General features: G+C 36.9%; 1 protein-coding gene across 3 annotated transcripts in view; it reads left to right on the top strand.

The window, feature by feature from the left end:
- ELP4 (elongator acetyltransferase complex subunit 4) overlaps positions 1–20,592 on the top strand; it is a 177,382-nt gene that overhangs the window by 6,665 nt on the left and 150,125 nt on the right. For all 3 annotated transcript variants that reach the window (XM_059474053.1, XM_059474054.1, XM_059474055.1), the window contains exons 2-3: positions 279–314; positions 11,076–11,197. In XM_059474053.1, coding sequence (XP_059330036.1) covers positions 279–314; positions 11,076–11,197 — 158 coding nt within the window. The remainder of the gene's footprint in view (positions 1–278; positions 315–11,075; positions 11,198–20,592) is intronic.

Here is a 20,592-nt window from a genome sequence, read left to right as displayed (position 1 = left end):
CAGAGCTCTGCAGGATCTTTTTACCACAATGATGATAGTACAGTATATTGTGAAAGTAATTGTAATGTGCAGTATGTAATTACATGTAATGTATAATTATTTCATAATAGAGAATTGTAGTAAGTATTGCAAAGGTAATTAAAATGTTGTTCACTTTTATATTTTTAAATTCCCCGTTATCACCTTTCTTTGACTTATAAACTAAGAAAAGTTAATTGTTCTCTAACATAGCATTAAAGTGTAGTCTTACTTTATTCTTCTTTTTGTTTTGTTTCCAGGTGGAGGCGTAGCTGTTGGAACCCTTCTTCTTATTGGTTAGTATGGAATATATAGATTCTTAAAGCCATATTCTGAAGCTTTTCACTCTTGAATGTATCCATTAAACAACCTCTCTTTTCACTGTTACTGAAGTCAGACTTTAGGAAAATATAACACTCAGGTTCCTTCATTTTGTGTAGCCTTCAGAAAGGACTGTTTGTCTCAAGAATTGCTGCAGGTAATGTCAGTTATTTCTTCTGGCAAGCAACTTTTCAAATTACTTAATCTGTACCACACCATACACTAATTTATATACTTTGTGTAAAAATCAACATTTTGAAGGCTTCACTCTGGGTAGCCTTCAGAATGGAGTGTTGTCTGTCTCAAGAATTACTGGAGGTGAATCAAAATCTTAATTTTAGACAGGCTTGAGCACCCACAAAGAATACCCCAGAAATCTGTGTGAAAACAGGGCATTTAGCACATTTCAGGACTTAGCAGCAGAGTGCACACATTAGTTAAGATTTTGTAAACTGCTGTTAGATTCAAACTGTGTATCATCACAAAGGTTTTATTTAAATTTGAGGAAGACATGCAATGCAATTCTGGCAATTTTGGCTGCCAGAATCAGCTGAGAGCAAGGTGATGGAAGGCTGCTTTCTGTCAGGGTGTGCTTGAGGCACACTGAGATGATTAAATAGCTTACACCAGAATTCCCTTCCCAGACCGCAGTGCAGCTCTCTGGGACCATCTCCACTGCAGCTGAGGAGTCCAGCTTTCCTTTCTGTTTGACTGAGTTGACACAAAAACAGCAGAAAATGAAGAATTCTTGTATTAATCTCCACTTGAATCTCATGATTGAGAACTGGACTGGATTTCTGCCTTGCCTTGGGACAAAGCAGACTGGCACATGCCTGGGTGATTTGGGTGCTTTCAAAGTTGTGCCTGTAGAGTGTTTTAAGAGCCTTCTTATCTCTAGTGATAGACACCAATAGAAGCTCTTCAGACTGTGGCTTTTCAGCCTTGAAACAGATTTAATCAGTAATTTTCATCCATTTTTCTTAAAGGGCTGAAAACATTGTGGTCTGGGTATTTTGTTTGTGTTTACTTTTCCTGTGGAAGACAGTCATTGCTTGGGAAACTGAATTTGTATCTAGAATTTTGGTTATGTATTTTGAATTTTACAACTCAAAAATTGGTCTTAACGCTAAAAATCCAAACAGTGAGATTTGGGGAAAACTTATTTGAAATCTCTTTTAGCCACTGTTGGAATTACAGCATGTTAGTTTCTGTTGGGGTAGGGCTCATGTAACCTGCACTAGAGACTGAATAAAATTTTCTGTTTGCCATTGAGGAAGGTGATTGCTCCCACTATGGCTTGTTATTTCAATGCTAGCATTTATTTCTGCATTTTATCTGTTAGAGACAGTTATTGATGTGCCATTGAGTCTTAGAAAATGTTGATTTTTACATCAAGTATATAAATTAGTGTATGGTGTGGTGCAGATTAGGTAATTTGAAAAGTTGCTTGCCAAAAGAAATAACTGACATTACCTAATTCCAACATTTCAGCTTGAGAAGAGCTGCAATCTTGCTGTGGTAAAGGAAGAAGAAAATAGAAATTAGAACCTATTCTGTTTTACATAGATCAGAGATTGTGAGGCTGGATTCATTTTGTCTTCCCATTACAATATTCACTGCCCCTTGCAGCAGACAGGCTGGGTGGCATCCAGTGAATCCAATAGCAGGAAAATTGTCATTAAATGGAAGAAGTGGTGCAATATTTCACCACAGGGTGTTGTGGATGTGAAAAACATTCATGTGGATGCTGATGGCTCAATGGAAGATTTTTCCTGAAAAGATTTTTGCCTGAACTTTGGTCCCTCTGAGTGCATATCTGGCCATACTCAGTTGTAGGTTTGAATTTGCTTATCCCGTGTTGGTTGTGTATTTGTGATCTGACCTGAAACTTAGCTTGAGAATGTCTCTTTTAGATCTGAAAATGAATTTTTTTCCCAAATGAGCCTTACCATATGTTATTTTGAAACATATAATTATATACAAAGTCTTGAAGCAGGAACTGTATTTATTCATGACTCATTAGTCTAAAAATTTGGAGATTCGATTTTTAAAGTTGGTGCAGGTAACACTGGAATGGCATTGTTAGAATATCCTGTCAGCACACCAAGAAATTGTGTCATGAGATTAGTCTAGGCAAGCTTAATATTATCAGGATTGAAGCTGTCAGTGATAAACCTCCTAGGAAGATCTTTCTATGTTACAAAAAGGTTAAATTCTTCCCCTTCTTTCAGCATTCTCTAAGGTGAGAATAAATTGAATTACTTTTAGCTTAGCTCCCTTTGCAAATTAAATGCTCATCTTCATTATTTGACTCATTATCTTGGTTAATTTAACCAAATAATTGTAGATTCAGGGTATTAAAATATTTATTTGAACTGTTGTGTTCTGAAGATGTAGTAATGGCACAGGTTACTTGATAAGACTGTAAAATATTGTTTGAAATAGAAGTGTGCAAGTTTTTGAACTCAACTCATAATAAAGAGCATTGTGATTTTCAGTTGAGCTTAATTCTATAGTATATTCTTTTGACAGTGTTTTAATTATATGAAAATTAGAGAGTTGAAGCACATGGTATTCTCAAGGAAGATCCTACCTACCAGAGCAGCTTGAGACTTCCTGAGAGTTTGTTCATCTAACAAGAATTAGGATTTTAACTATTATTGTAGTTTTAAGAAAACCCTTACAGTAGTGGGTTTCTAAGAAGCATTCTGGTGTGGAATCCCATCAAAGCAGTTTGTTCAGGATGGAGGTGAGACCACATTTGTGGTTTTATCTGAACGTGCTGCAGAAGATCAGCTTCCCAGGACAGTCCCCCTTCTCAAAACCAAGCAAAACAAGCACACTCCTTCCCCTCTCCACTCCAGTGTACTTCAGCCTGTTGCATGTGTGATTTACCAGCCCAGGAAGAGTTTGCAGGAGGATATTTTGTTTGAAAATTAATATATAATATAATATGATATGATATGATATAATATAATATGATATGACATGACATGATATGATATGGTATGATATAATATGATATAATATGATATAATATGATATAATATGATATATCTGATATAATATATATAATATATCTGATATAATATATCTAATGTATCTAATATAATATAATTCAATATTTGTATTATATATAATACATATTGTTATATTATATTACATTATATTATATTAATATAATGTTATATTAATATAATATATGGAACTATTATATGAATATATTATATGAATATATTATATATGATTAGTATATTTTATATGTTGAATATATTACTATATAATAATTATTATAATTTTAAAAAATATTTTTTAAAACCATTTTAAATTGTTATTTTGTTTTTAAAGGTAAGCTTTTTTTATATTACACCTTGTGCCTAGTGAGCTGCAGCACCCTCACTAGAGGTGTCCTGGGCACCCTGTAAGAACCTATTCTTGCTCACCTTTAAAAGCCCCAGTTTTGACAAGGTCACTGACAGCTAAATGTTTTAAAGATTATCAATAGGAGGGGTTTTGTTGGTAGCTGAGGTCAGTTATTAAAAGTTAAAGTTGTCTGGTGCCAAACAGGTCTATACTTGTACATTCTAAGCCTTGGAGCAGTTTCAGCTGCTTTAATTAGTTACTTTTATTTTTGTTAGGCATGCAATTTAACCTGAGTGGTAAGAGCTCTCTTCACTTGCCAATATAACTGGATTTATCATCTTTTTAAAGCTGAAAAAGATAATCTCAAGAGAGGTACAAAACAGTGATTTGCTAAATATAATCCTACAAAATACCATTTAGCAGAATTCACCTTCCTGAAGTATGGCTAAATGCCAAATATTGTAACTTATGTGTTTGACAACTCTGGTTTGGCATGTGCTAATTAAATGCAAGTGACACAAAGTATGTCCCCTCAAGCTTAGTAAACGTGGACATTAGAAAAGTATCTTTAAATGGAATTTGAGATTATTCAAATAATCTCATTTTATAACCTGCAGCAATTTAGAGACATATTTCATAGCTGGAGAAAGACACACCTTAGGTCACAGGACCACAGTGTAGAAGCATCTATCTGATAAAAAAATTATCAATACTGATAGGCTATGACAGGCTTTTGGCAGCTTTAGGGCAACCTGTCTAGACTTTGTAGAGAGAAAAAAAAATAAGCCATCTGTACATTACATTGTTGCAGGCTTTTTCTTGTTACAGCTCTCATCATTTTGAACAATTCTGCTACAAATGACCACTGGAGTTTTTCAAAGACCTTCATGCTGCTTAATGTAGTGATGTTTGAAAGTCAGGTATTATAAATAGAGTATTTATGGATATGATGTTTGTTACCTTGTGGTGGGTTTTGTTCCTGACTTTTTACTCCTCTTCCAGTTCTAGTGGTGCTTATTCTGCATCCCTCTCTTGGAGCATGAATGCCTCTGTGCAGAGAGAGTTTTTCCTTAAGGTCACATGGTTACATATCAATAATTCTATAATTAAATTTGTTAATTTTTAAATAAATTCTGTTTTTACAGTGCCTCACACAGATCTTCTCTCTTTTTTTTTTTTTTTCTGTGCCCTAGATAAAAGCCTTAAGATTCTAGACCTAATTCTACAACCCATGAATTTCTTTGAGTAGTAGCTACAGACAAGTGTGGAGAAATGTCCCTTATGTGTTTGGTAGCCTGCTGGAACCCTGGTTACTGAGAATTTCAGACTTTCTGTGCTCACAGGCACTGAGCCCCAAGAGAGCACTGCATTGACCTGAGGCTGTAGAAAAGTCTTCCAAAACTGAATGATAAAACTGAGATTATAAGTGTGTCGCTTTAATAGAAGTGTGTAATATTGCCTAGTAGAAAACTTAAGAGTTTTAAGTTTTAGAATATAGTAATATATGTAAAACAAGATAGAAGTTTTAGGGTGGAGGCTGGTCCTTCTTCACCTTCTTCTCCATGGGTTTGGGTAATATTGTGTAATTAGATAAAAAAGTCCACATTGCAGATGCGTAGTTAGTTACTGGGTTAAAAGTAAAAATAGTTTAGGTGTAATTTCCTAACTGGACAGTTTGTCCTTAAAAGGCTTTGTAGAGAGAGATACAGCTCCATTTTTAGTTTATTTGAGTGAAGTACTGGAGAACTCACAGTTCTGTGATATAAGACTGTAATATAAATGAAAACTAATTAATAATTTAATTAATTTAATTAAATAATTAAATTAATTAATTATTAAGACTGTAATATAAATGAAAACTAAGGAATATCTGAGTCCCAACAAGAATTCAGTTTAATGCCAACCCTAACAAAAAAGAAGCAAAGACTCCACAGTAGCCTATGCAGTGCAGTGCTGAAAAAACCCCTAAACAGGAATTGCTCTTTATCCTTAGTGCTCAGCTATAGGGTTATATGATGAATGGAATTATATATATTATATATATTATATATGTTATATATATATATAATAATATATATAATAAATCTATTATATTCTATGGAATTATATATATTATATACTAAATCTTTTATATATAATATAATATATATTATATGGAATTATATATAATATATTATATATTTTATATATATTTATATAATATTATATTATATTATGTTATGTTATATTATATTATATTATATTATATCATATATTATATTATATCAGATCATATTATATCATATCAGATCATATTATATCATATTATATCAGATCATATTATATCATATTATATCAGATCATATATCAGATTATATTATATTATATTATATTATATTATATTATATTATATCATATTATATCATATTATATCATATTATATTATATGGAATTCCCTGTGCTTGTAGTGACAATCCTGCTCTTTCTCCATGACTGTTCCAGCCAGGAAAGCACACTCATGTGGAAAGAGACCCATGGATAGTCACAACAGACTATTTTATTTATGTCCTTATTGCAGGATCAGAGGAGCTTTTGTCCTAGAGACAATATGCGTAACTTCTAGGTAAATAATCTCTTTTCCTTGTGTAGTTTCATGCTTCACTAGTTACTCACCTGCTGCTTAGCTGGAGAACACTCTTTGTTCCTAAAGAATGGCAGAAGGCTGCTCAGTGCTGTGTGTGGCTGGTGGGGACTGCACCCAGCAAAGGCTGCAGCTGCAGGAGCCTGATTTGTTCCTGGGCCTTGGTAGCTGGAAGTGAAGCTCGCAATGAAGGACCAGCTCTCTTGGGCCAGGCTTGTCCTGGGTATGGACTAAAACAATCTGAAGTGTTGTTCCTGCGTGTCCTGAGTGAAGGTGGTTCTTTTGGATGTGGAGGAGTTTGGAAAGATAAATGTGGGATCTCAGCACCTCAGGATGGAGGTGCAGAGAGGCCGAGACCACCCTTGGGGGGCTCGGGAGTCCTGGAACGTTGCCAGAAGTGTCTGGTGGCTGCACTTTGATCCGACACAGGAGACGAGACCTGTATGAGGATGGGAGGATTTCACTGGGTGAATGGTGAAGGGATAAGTTAATTAGAGTGTAAGACACAGGGTTTAGGGTTTCTGTACAGGGGGGTCTAAAGAAGTAAGATGGAGGAATTGGGGCGTGTCCTGTCCTTCTTCTTCTTCTTCTTGGCCTCCATCTTCTGTGGTGATGGTGGCACTTTGGGATTGGTTATTACTAGAAGTGCACCGGTTAATAAGGGTAGAAGGTATTGGGGAAAAATGATAAATATTGTACACGTGACTTTGGGTATAAAGATAAGTGACCGCCCAGGGGCTTGTGGAGTGTGCCCATGGCTGACTTGCTGTGCAGACCTCTGTCGGGCTGAAAGAAAATCTTTTAGATAAACAATTAATAAACACCGAGACCGAGACAAGATCAGAAGTCTCTCCTCGTCCTTTGAAGCGCCGGCTCTTCAAGGCCATCCCTGGGCCTTTCCAGAACACCTAAACAGCACCAAAACCTTACAGATAAAGGTAACAGTTGAAAATTTGTCCTAGTCATTCAGGTGCTAACTCCAGGCATTCTCAGGAAAGTGTTTCATTCTGGGATTCTGTGGAAGAGATCAGTGAGCCGCTGAAGTACCTGTGCTAAGTGATTTGTTTGTTTATTTACAAGAAGAAAGCTGTGCTCCTTTGGTTTTGGATGTAACTACTGAAGGCAGGGTACAATGGATGCTATCAGAAAAGCCCCATATGGATGCACTTTAGATCTTTTGAATACCACAAAAGTTTAGTGACCTAGAAATGAATCAATAAAAAGCATCCTCTAGCTGACAAATTGAAGAACTGAGGGATTCTTACAGATGCATTGACTTTAACAATTCCAGATAGACTGTTTGTAAAGGCTTTCTGAGACATATCTAATCCTCAGAGTACTGTAGGAAGCTATGAGGTGGTTTATATTTAGATCACTTTCCAATTCTTAATTTATTTTTTTACTGCAAGTTTACTCTTATGAAAATTTAAGAAGAAGGGAAGGGCTTATGTTAAAATTATGTGTCCTTACACTGAATGTGTTTTTAATTTGCTAACTTGAATATTCCTTGTTGTTTTGGAAAATAGGTTTTGGAAGAGTATGGCAGTGTAAGAACCTCTCTAGCCCTGTTAAATTACAAATAAATCAATGAATCAACAAAATTAATTAGAATCTCAATAAGTCACTTAAAATGTTTATATACTAGTTCTTTGTGGCTTTATTTCTACAATATGTTTTAACATTTCAGCATTTCAAATAAAATTTGAGAAAAATTCTTTTCAACTATTACAGCCACATTTCTTCTTAGCTTAGTTAAATTATCACCAACACATCATATGATTTCTTGTATTTATCCATGGTTTATAGAGTTTCTCTGTTATGTTTGGCACAAGAAATTGAGTACATTTTTTACTTTCTAAGGAATAATTATTATCAAAAATGATAATCCAGAAACACTGTCTGTATAGTTCTACACACAGACTCAAGCCATAAAACACTTGGACTAAATGAGACATTTTCTTCTTTTCCATTAAATGTCAGTTAAATACATATCAACTCAGTGTTTCTGTGCCTCAGATGGTGAAGAAGGTGAACTTTAACCTGTGGTTAAAAATTGAGAAGCCAAGATTTTTCATTCAGCAAGGATGATGTAAATGTTGCAGCTGAGGATCCTTCCAGAGTGCCTGATGAGTGTTCTTTTCCTCTCTTGTTCAAAGGGAGGGAGATCTAACAAAATTGTCTCCCTCCAGTGACATCTGCCACAGTGATGTGATTACAGGGGAGCCTGGGTGGCTTCTTTCAGGTACCTCAGACAATTTAAAACAAAAAAAGTAGAGCTCATGCTGCCACTTTGATTTCTGGAGGTCTTTGCTTCTTAAATTGAGAGCTTCATAGTTGGAGATTAGCACATGGAATTCAATATAGTGTGAATAATATATTGCTGAGGATAAAGCAGTAAGAATAACCAGAGAGAGCCAATGTTTGAGGGGGCAGGAGCTGTCAGTGGTCTGGACTCCAGTTACAAGGGACATTTATACAGCAATGGGGTTTTATTTCCCTCTTGAAACAGTTTAAGATTTAAGCAGGCTACAAAGACTATTTACAAAATACGACCATAATACTTGCTCAAAACTTAGGTAGTGTCAGTTCTGCCTTTTGTTTCTGCAGTGGGAGTGTTTCAGTTTTACCTGATTGAGCCTTGTGCCCACCTGAGTCTCATAGCTGGCTCTACATCCCCAGTCTTATCCCTGAGGTAGGAAGGCAGTTCTTCAGTAACATTAATAATGGCTTTATAAGGATGAAAGAATAAACTGGATCTTATATTTAGTTAAAAGCTCCAAATTCTCAAGTAAATTGCAGTTTGGAAATCCGTCCTGATGAACTTTTGACAAGGAGCCCAGTGCTGTCACCAGTAAGGTTTTGTCAGTCCTATGCTTTTTATGATTCAGAACTGTTCATATTTATCATAAGGCCCTTATTAAAAGTAAAAAAAAAGTCAATGTGTTATTGCAAGTACATTTAAGGCTAATATGGCCTCCTAAGCAGGTCAGCAGTATCAAAGGTAAGTTCTGTTAATCCAATTTAAGTTCTTAAAATCCTAAGACTCTACAACAAACTGCAGAGTGGCTAGTACTAGTAGTAAGAGTGTTGTAATTATTGTATTCCCTTTGGCTTGTTTGGATATCCAGATTTATGTCATTTCCTGTCTTAGTGCTTGGATTATGAAACATTTTTCTCTGTTTTGAGCTACTGCTTTAGACTAACTTCTAGTGACTCTGCTATCCCAAATACTGAATTTAACAGTGAAGTTTAAAAAAAACAGGAAATAAATTGTGTGTTGCCTAATATCCCATGGAGGTTGGGGAATATATCTTGGAGAACTGGGTTTTTGTCCAGTGGTTTTGAGCAGTTGTGGTTTGAATTTCTTGTTAATCTGAGAACTGAGCAGTGCACATGCAAGATATTAGGAGTGTAGCAGTGCAAGAACACTTCCCTGTGATTTGTTTCCTAGGTTTCCCCATTGCTATTGGTTTTCCTTTTCCTTCATGGATATGCACTTTCCTCCTTTCCTTTTCTCCTTCACTCCATTGATTCATTTGATTGCGGTACATGTCAAAGTTAGAGTACTTTTATTTTCCTCTTTACTGTTTTTTACAAGTTGGATATGAATGCCTTTTTCATTTTCTCTCTTTGTTGCTGTTTGTTTATTTTTAATTTTACTGTTTCATATGTGGAGTTAGGGAATATTTTCCAAGTCACACAAATAATAAATTGAGTTTTTTTCATTCTATATAAAGAAAAATCTCTCTGTGTTTTTCTGCCTTAGCATCCCTGTGTGTTGTCTTTCAGCTGCCAGATTAAGAGATGAAAAAGTGAAACCTAATGTAGCCCATTCACTTTTTCCCCAAAAACCATAAAGTGCATTAACAGTGCTATTGTTTGTACTTCCTACAAATAAAGAACAAAAAAATCAGAGATGGTTCAGATTTCAGTTGTGCACGCATCCACTTCCCACAGCTTGAAGTTATGCTGAGTTTTAATTGTATGAGTTCATTAAGACTTCCTAATTCTGCTAATTTCTGACACTTAACTTGCACCAGGGAAGCTGAAGGAAATGCTGCTCTCTCTGGAGTCAGAGTTTGTGTTTTCATTTCAGCGGGCCAGTATTCACAGTGTCTGCTAACAAGCATTGTCTCACTGCTTAAACTGCAAATTCATGAGTCTTTTGAATTTTGAATTTGTTCTGAATTTGCATTGGTTAGGTTTCAAAAAAAGCATTGCTAATTGTTTGGTTTCTTCAATACATCCATTTGGTTTTTGTAATTTTCACAACTTTGGAATAAATGCTGACATAACAATGTCTCTATTCTGAATGTTACCTCTGTATAGGCTTAGCATGCCAAATATGGCTGAATTTTGAAAAGCAGCAGGTTACAAATATTTTAAGCAGGTTTTGAGCACTAGGAATATAAATGTTAACATAGTTTTCCTAAATTAAGGAGCCCCTTGCCATTAATCCATAAATTCAGCCATCTTAGTTGATACTAATGGGAAGCCATGTAGGGAGGCTGTGTCCCATCCATATCTTAGAATCAAATGCCTGATTGAGGACTATTCCTCTGGCTTGAAAAATTGGAAATACAGTCTTATCAAGCATTATTTTAAAAGTTTTGGAGTCCTATATTACCTTTGATCTCTGTTGTAAATTCTATACTCCAGGAGATAGACCCAAAGGGGCCTTTTACAGTGTTGTGAACCTACAGGTGGGCAATTTATCTAACAAAAGAAAATCCAACCATTCTTGTTTTCACAGAGGAGGATAAATATGGCCTTTACTCCAATTTGTTGTTCAAGTATTTTCTCGCAGAGGGAATTGTCTGTGGACATGACCTGTTTGTTGCTTCTGCCAAAGAGCATCCTGACAACATTTTGAAGGTAAATAAGACTCATTGCTTTTGCTAAGTAAAGCTGTAATTTCTTGATGAATTAAATGCATTTTAAAGTGTATGTATTGCGTAGCAACAAATGAATTAATCTTGGTGATTCATAAGAATGTGTGGGGAAGTACAGGAGTATTTACACTAGCCAGATTTGGGAATTAAATTCAGGTCTCTACCTCCCATCCATGGACAGTGGAGTAAGATCCTCCCAAGGCCAAATCAGGCTTGGAACCTCTTTATTCTTTATTTTATTTCTTTATTCCACTGGCTTAGTGGGATGCTTTCAATAAACCAAACTGCTTACAGTTTCCCCCTGCCCAGGAGGAAGAGTAGTTAAGCTGCCTCCAGTATTATGTGGTAGAAACAGTTTGTGTGGATATTTATTGTAGTTTCCTGTAGAAAATAGAAACATCATTGAACATCTTTACAATTTCCTTTACACTTACATTTCATTCTGACTCTTTTTTGTGCTAGGGAACATGGTCAGCTTTGGATCAGGTCACACAGAAAGGATCCCTCCAGACTTCAGTGGACTCCCAATCAAACACTGATAGTTTCTGTCATGAGAAAATTGCATAAGGGAAAAAGCCTGAGCAACAGTGCAAAAAATGCTGGAGTGTGAGGATAATCCTGCAAAATTTCATTAAATATTTTATGTCTTTCTAAGGCTGCTTTCCTAATATCAGAAGTAACATATAATTTCCTGATTACTTCTGCATCAAGTGAAGTCTGGCTATTTCCTTAAGTGTCTTCAGAGACTATTTCTGGACAAAATGATTACTCTTCTGTTTTCCTACCTAGGGATGGTAAATTCTATGCCTTACCTCTTGAACATTATCCTCAGTATTCACGAAAAAGTATATTCTTAATGCAACTAAATTATTGTGCTTGTGAAAAATCAGTTTTTTAGTGCTCCTAAACCTGAAGAAGGTTCATTTAAGGGTGAAATTTTTTCTCACTTGTGGTTTAGAATAAAGGTTAAACAAACAAGTTAAAATTTGATTTTCAAGTACAAATTGCATAAGAATGTGCTATATTTTTTAATTAAGTGGTTTTAAATAACTTATAATCAAGTATTGACTCCCTAATGATACAACACAATTGTTGCAGTTGTTTTTCTCATTGAGATTTAATTATCCAAATTAGTATTTTTATTGCATTGCATTAAATTTTCTTGAAATGGAGTAGCTAAGGCGCATTCTATTTTCCTTTCATTCACCTTTGATTCAGTTTTTCTTACCCTGTCATGGTTTTTCTGGTTCTTTTATGTGATAACCAGCAGAGTCTGTTACATACATCTGCCATACACCTTGTACCACTTTGAGTCTGGGGTCAGTCAGTTTGCTGTGCCTTACCCAGCTCTGTTGTCTGATATGGAATCATTTTCCTTCTTAATTTCCAGGGCAGGCTGTAGGCAGGAATGCTGCATTCATTCATCTGTTGTGACTCCATGGTGGTGCTGCCATAGGAGCCTATAAATCCAGGGACAATATTGCTGTGTGAGCATCATCTTGTTTTGATTTCTGCCTCCCTTTGTGCCCTTGTGTATCCAGCAGTATTCTTGTCTGTGCTGTTTACTCTCACCTTGGCCGTTCAACACTAACTTTGTTTAGCAGACAAGGCACAGCAGAGTTAATTTCTCTGGTTTGTCCTGTGTCAGTGAAGTAACCCTCACCTTCAGGTGCTTCAAGAAGATCTCTCCTGTCAGAAAAATGAGCTGCTTGGGATTTGGATGACTCCATAGTGTTGGGATTTTAATAAAGCCTATCTGACCACTGCACTTCAATTAATGAGATTAGTAATTAATTTATTTTCAGTACCTGATAGGACTGTATTCTTTACTGGAAAGGTAACACAGACATGGTAGAAATCAACCTGAATTACACCTTAGGCTTGGGTTTTACTTTGTAAAATTCAAGTATGGATTCAATACATTCCACAGCCAGTAGCTAATTAGCTGGTGTAATTCATAAAGGCAGTTCATTAACTGTCCATACTGTGTCCATATTAAGTGTCCATATGGTGTGGTCAGTCTGTTTGCATGTTCAGCTCTCTGCTGAAATGCCATAATTGCCCTATTCCAATTTTGTGATGTGATTGGAAGTTTCTTGAACCTATAACCAAGATTGTCTTGCTTATATATTATATTGCTGGTAGTAGGAAGGGGAAAAGACATTCTTATAGACCATAATTATCTTGAAATTGTGTATAACTAAAAGACAGGCAGAGGATAAAAAGCCCTGATCAGCTGCCTAAGATATAATATATTACCACCCACCAATTTATCCATCATCCTTTGAAAATATATTCATGCCTTTTGTAGTCAAAGCTCCTTCAGGAAACTGGCATTAAGATGTAATGCTGAAAAATTATACACCTCTGGTAAAACCTACAGAACTATATACATGCTACTTTTTAGAAAGTATTTTAAACATTGGAGAGCATTTCTGTTCATACAGTCTTCAAAAAAAAGGCAACTTTTTACTCTAAGGCCATAAGCACTGGGAATGTATATAATGTAAGAAATTATATGGTAACTTCTGTGACTGATCATAAAATAAAACTGCTTGCATTGGTAAATGGAAAATTTATTTAATAGTAACATTACTTCAGGTTTGGCATTAAAATTCTACAACTGCCTAAACTGCCTGTAAAATAATTTCTTTACCCTTATTCATGATTATTTTATTTAAGTTGGGGGGTAGAACTGCTTTTCACAAGTTTTCATGAGAAAAGATGGGTTATTTATAGCTTACCTTGACAATAAAGATTGCTTTGTTAAATTGCTTTTGCTGTGGAGCCTGTGCAAAGTTGGATGGAGGACACCAAGCTGCCAACAGCACGCTCAGTGTGTGCAGGGCTCCATCCAGAGGGACACTGACAGCCTGGAGAGGCTCAGGAGAACCTCATGGAGTTCAGCAGGACCTGGCAGTGCAAGGTCCTGCACCTGGGCTGGGGCAATCCCAGCACAAACACAGCCTGGGCTGAGGATGGATGGATGGATGGATGGATGGATGGATGGATGGATGGATGGATGCAGAGCAGCCCTGAGGAGAAGGGATGGGGATGTTGGAAGCTCAGCAGGAGCTGGCAGTGAGCAGTGAGAGCCCAGAGAGCCAAATGTGCCCAGCAGGGCAGGGAGGGGATCCTGCCCCCCTGCTCTGCTCTGCTCTGCTCTGGGGATCCCAGAGGAGCTCTGCATCCAGCCCTGGCTCCCCAGCAGCAGTCACAGGGCCCAGAGCTGCTGCACTGAGTGCAGGGGAGGCCATGAGGGGCTCAGGGGGCTGGAGCACCTCTCCTGTGAGGACAGGCTGAGAATTGGGCTTGTTCAGCCTGGAGAGCAGAAGGCTCTGGGGAACCTTCCAGCAGCTTTCCAGTTAGGAGAGAGCTGGAGAGGGACTTTCCACAAGGGCAGTGTAGTGACAGAGCAATGGGAAATAAATTGGATATTGGGAAGAAATTCTTCTCTGTGAAGGTGCTGAGGCCCTGGCACAGGTTGCCGAGGACCTGGTGGCTGCCCCATCCCTGGAAATGTCCAAGGCCAGCCTGGATGGGGCTCTGAGGAAGCTGCTGGTGGAAGGTGTCCCTGTCCATGGCAGGGCGGTTGGAATGAGATGGTCTTTGAGGTCCCTTCTGACACAAAACCTTCTTTATTTTATGATCTGTCTTGTGAGGAAGACTTAGAGCTCATTATTGTTCTGGAAGACAAACCAGCATCCCCTGGAGCACTACATTTAACCTGTGGCACCCTGGCCAGTGCTGGATCAGTGACCTTTCCACGTGGCACCTGCAAGCCTGAGGTGGAAGAGTGGGAGCTCCAGAACTGCTTTCTACAGCTGTCTGCTCATCTCTTGTGGAAAACTTTGATCGTTGCCTTTCAATGGAATGTCTGTTTTCAAGTGGGAATTTTATTGCAGGATACTTCTGCACTCAGCTGAGATTGCCTTTTGCAGGTTCTCTTCCAAGAGGAGAGGATGAAGGGTCTCACAGTGGAAGGGGAAGATGCAGTTTCTCCTGGTGGTGAAGCTGAGAGGGGTGTGTGGGCAGCTGTAATGGCTATTGAGGAAAAAAACAATAGGGAAAACACAAAAAGATCCCCTCCAGGAGCACTATTTTTGAAAGTTCCTAAGCTGAAAAGATATCTAAAGCAAAAGTTAAAATTAAAAAATTTAATTTTATATTTTTATATACTTTTAAAATATATTTTAATTTTATATTTGTTTAAGTATGTAATTTGGACAAGAATAAAAAAGTTCTACCTTCAACAAACAGGGCAGGCCTGAAGAACAGAAGGTGCTAATTTACTCTTTTCCTGCTGGAAAAGTGAATGCAGGAAGAACCTAGCAGAATGAACTTTTATTATTTCCATTATTATTATTATTATTATTATTATTATTATTATTATTATTATTATTATTATTATTATTATTATTATTATTATTATTATTTTAAAACAACAGCCATAAAAACCACAGGGCTGCTGTATTACGGTATTATGGTGTGTGCAAACAATGCCTTGGAAGTAAACATAGCTGTACATGGACTTTTTCACTTCAGCAAAGTACATTCAACCATGATGCTTATATTTTTACCTCATGGATATGTTCCCAAAGCATTGTTTTGTCAAAAGGGAAAATGCAAACCTGGAAGAAATTATCAGGCTAGTGGCCAGGGCTGTCTGTTTTCAGAGAGTAATTCTAATTATTTGCTCTTTGCTGTCTGGTATTGGGAGAGAGGCTATGTATCAATGCTAGAGGTGTTTTTTCAGTTTCAGATGCTCACAAATTAAAGCATAATACCTCAAAATGTAAAAATATATGTGCAAATACGGCTGCATTCCTAGTCTTTTTTTTAAATATATTTTCAAAACTGCAGGAACTTGCTGCAGTGATTCAGCTGCTGCATGCTGCTAAATGGTGTCACTTAATGCACAGAAATCAAATTATAGTTAGAGCAGAAAGGAACTTTCCTACTGCCTAAAGTTTTGTGGTAACACAAAGATGAGGGTTGAGGCTAAGCCTGGCAGATGAGTTGAAAAATTTAATTTCTGTTTTGTGTAGCTCTCGCTCATCTGTTTGCTTTTCTCACTTGCATGTTGGGTGAATCTGTTTTACATTTTTCATTGTTAAAATGCAAATATTTTTCATTATGTTGTAATGTACAACTTTCTCCGTTATGAACTGTGTTATAATCTTGACATAGAAGTTGTAGAGGTGTGAAAGATACACTTGAAAAAAAAAAATTCTTGCGTTTAAAAAGAATTAAATTTTTAAAGCAGTACCTTCTCTGGAAACTCTAAAGCATAAAGCTTCATCTTTGTGAAAAGGTCTGATCAATCCAATAAAAAGTTTTTCTAGGGCCAGAGAAAATGAATGTTTGGCTCAAATTTTTGATTTCTTATTTGCCAGTCTGTTCATCAAGGAAATTTTCTTTCATCATCTTACTGTTCAGAACTTCAGAACCTCAGAACTTAAGTTCTGAACTTAGAGGTTTTTTAAACACCCATCTCACTTGCAGATACAGAGTTTGTGGTGATTGGAGTGGGGCTGTGGCTGATCCCTAGTTGGCTGCAGCTGTGAAAAACAGGTGACTGATATTAAAAGTAACAGCCATGGGGTGCCCAGGGGTGCTGAGCAATCACACAGAGGGCACACAGGGGCAGGGCATCAATGGCAAGATTCCCCTGGAATTCCCTTTCCTGGAGCCAGGATCTCAAGGTCTGAAGGACTGGGGTGGATAGAGCAGTTCTGTCCTGTAGTTTGTGTAATCCTGCATGAAAACCGAGTCACTTCATCCCCTCTGGGCCAGGTTTTATTGCTCAGGAGTTCTTGGGATGGAAACTGTGGGCACAGAGTGTGTGGTGATTGGAGTGGGGCCCAGTGCAGGACAGGTGAATGCTGTTGAAGGTGAGGAGCCATGGGGTGCCCAGGGGTGCTGAGCAATCACACAGAGGGCACACAGGGGCAGGGCATCAAAAGCAGGGCATAAAAGGCTGGGCTGAGGGACCAATAAAAGCAGAACTTGCAGCCTCCTCAAGAGGTGAGGTGTTACTCTGCACGGGCTGAAGCCTTTTGGAAGTCTGGGGACGCTGTGGGTTGTGGCTGTCTCAACTGTGGCACGTGGCCTTTAAATGAGAGTTGATTTTCTGAGTGGTGGAAACTGGATTAAGAATCTAAGGTTCTGTTTCATGTGGTGGTGGAAGTTGTGGGGGGAGGAGGAGGAGGAATGCTTTGGAAGGTTTTGATTCTGAGTTATGTGTGTGTTACTTTTTACATATAGTTGTAGGTTAATAAAACTTTTTTTCTTTGCTCTCTTTCTGGTCATGCCTCACAGCAGACACTAGGGAGAATATATTTTCGTGGGGGCATTGTGCCAGCATCAAACCATGACAAAGATGTATCATAAAAGTGATAAAATCTAAATGTTTGGGCTTCAATGTCCACAAATATCTGTTTAACAAATCTAGTTAGTAACTTTGTAGTTAATGAGCTGTTGCTTCCAGTGGTCATCTCTGAAGGTTTTCAGGAATAATGCTGTTATCGTTAACTCTGTTTAGGCTCAGAGTTGAGCATTGTGCATGCAGCAGGGTTTAGAGAGTTTGGGACAAGGCCACTCATTTCCTTCACACAATTTTACTTCCTCATTCTCTGCTATATTTATCTGTCACATACTTAAGTGTTCATGAATTGATTCAGAAAAATATGGAATCTTTAGAAAATTTCATCTGATTGTCTGATAGGCATTCTTGTGTTTAAGTGTTGTGAAATGCAGCCACAGTGCAAGGAAGTTACAGCAAAGGAGTTCTGTGACTTATTGTGGGGTTTACTTGTGTGTATGTGGAGTATAGACTGTATTGTCATGGCTTAAAAATAGACTACATAGGCTCTTCTTATTTCCTAAAACAGAGGAATATCTCTTCCTGTTTCTGTTCACACAATTCTTGTTTACCCTGGGCTGGCACATGTTAGGTCTTTCTGAATGTCAAGGGGAAATTTCTGTAACTCATCCTTACCTGGAGATGGAAATAAGTTATTGTATAAGGGCTGCTGAAAGAAGAGAAATTGGCATCCATTTATTTATATTCTTTACCAGTGCACCTTGTATTCACAAGTATTTACAATCAAAATAGAATCCTCCCCTCCTTTTGGGAGTAGGGCCCTTTAAACTGACATTTATATAATGCATTGTTGAAAAGAAAATATTTACCCTTCCTGACTTACCATCTGGTGTCCTTTAAATGCTAAAAATTAACATGATGAAAAAGAGCCTTAAATTCATGTGAATTTTAGTATCTTTAGTATTTTTATTTTAGCGTTATCCCTTTAGTATTGTTTTATTTTGTGTTTTTATCATACTTGTGATAATAACTGCACTTCAAAATAGTTGCATAAATCAGCGTGGAAAATATTTTTATTGGTACATGAATAGATAATGTTTTAAATTCTTAAGTACTTTGAGTTATGCAGTTATTGAAACCCATAAGGATCAAAGGATTTTTTATAAGAGGGATTTCACATACAGCTTGGATTATGTTGCTAAATAATAGCACAGTAGTACTTCTTTAGAATTGTAAAATAGCTTAGAGAGGAGTATGATGCCTATAGTTGGTGTAATGCATTGGTAATTAAGAGGGTGTGAGGTTAAGCTTCATTAACTGCTGTGGGATTGTATCTTGGATTTTATTATCCCCCAGAGAACACAAGAAGTGAGAGGGGTCAAACTGTTAGAATCTGATTTTGCTTCGTGCATCTGCCAAAGCAAGGCAGGCTCAGTGCTGGGGCAGCAAAGCCAGAAGGAGCAGGACTGCAGCAGGTACAGCTCCTCCAGCGGTTTATTGCAAAGATAAAAGCTTTATTACTGAAACAAATTACCCCCTCTTTGCAGTAAAACCTTCGTAGCTTGGTTGGCAGGAAACAAAATTATTTTAATTGCTTTGTCGTTTACTGTGACCGCACCAGAAAACTCTTTTTTCCTCCCAAACTTTATTTTTTCATTTCATAAACCTCAACAAGCTTCCTTCTCTCCAGCCTAGCTGCCCTTAATAACTTTAGCACTGGTCTGCCTTTTTGTGTGTTCGTGCTGCATAGCAAAGATTTGTATTTTAGTTGACCCCAAGAAATGCTGTATGTTTTTGGGGGTTTTTTATTTTTATTTTAACTAATGCACTGCTACATGCTTTGTTTTTTATTTTATGTACCTTATGATAGATTTGTCTTTTTTTAGCCTGGGAGAATGTAACAGTTCTCAGAAGTTGACAGACACACTGATGATATAAAATTTTCAGTCCCAAAGCTTTTCAAGGCTCTGTGTTGTGGAAGCTGAGATATTTTTCAGCAAAAATAGATTAAATAAAGACATTATGGGCTGATAGCCCAACTCTCCTTTTCTTGGTCCATTGTTTAAATACCACTTTGATTTCCAGATTCTGCCTGAAATTTTGTAAATAAATCTGACCTATTTTGCTAATACTGCCTTCTTCTAAAATTCTGCTTTTGATTGGAAGAACATGAATCTATTAAATCCTAAATGATGTCATTCTTGGACAGGAATGAAGCCTTCCATGGTGCTGAGGAGTTGTGAAGTACAGATCCAGCCTTTATTTTTGAGGCTACATTGAGCCTTTACTTTTGAGGCTAATGACAGATACAATTTTGAGGATGTGTGTGTGATGACAGATGTACTTTTGAGGATATATCTGTATAATGAGAGCTGGGCTGCCAACTCTCACACTGAGGTGCTCTGTGTCACTCAGGCATGGTCAGCTTTGGAAACAGTTCCTTTCTTGAGAGAAAGAATTGCATTTAATTACCAGAGTTAGAAAAGGGGAAAGCCTTTCGTTCCAATTCTAGTTATTTGTGAAGAATAAAAGCAGATATGAAGAAAAAAAGAGATTTGTGGATCATTCAGTGTTTTCAGTATTGCCCATTGTATTTGTTTGGGTTTGTTAATTTGAGATTTTTTTGGCTAATTATATCAAGAATTGTGGTGGGTTTAGTGTTGATTAATTATTAGTTTACTTACTTTTTGTTGTGAGGTAGGATTAGGAGAAAGGTCAAGTAGGTTTACGATTTTAAAAGGGTACAAAGAAAAAATTATTAATAACAAAGAGTAATATGAATTAGAATAAAACTTGTAAAATATTTTCCTTTTTTATAACTTTTTTTCATTTTATTGAACGTGTAAAGAAATAAAATTTAAAAAAAAACTTTTTAACTAGAACTTTGTGAACTTTATGGGTTCTGTCCCTAAGTTAAACTGAAGGAAGACTATTCTAGAAGTAGTAAACTAACTAAAATTTTAAATTGAGGCCTGAGATACATGAATCAGTACATCCTAAGGAAAAACTGTGACCATCTAGGTATTTTCTTGAGTCTTCAGGCAGGCTGGTGA

The sequence above is a fragment of the Ammospiza nelsoni genome, chromosome 6 (assembly GCF_027579445.1).
Source record: "Ammospiza nelsoni isolate bAmmNel1 chromosome 6, bAmmNel1.pri, whole genome shotgun sequence".
Classification (NCBI taxonomy): Eukaryota; Metazoa; Chordata; class Aves; order Passeriformes; family Passerellidae; genus Ammospiza; species Ammospiza nelsoni.
Note: the sequence above shows the minus strand (reverse complement) of the source record. Positions and strands in the feature narration are given on the sequence as shown.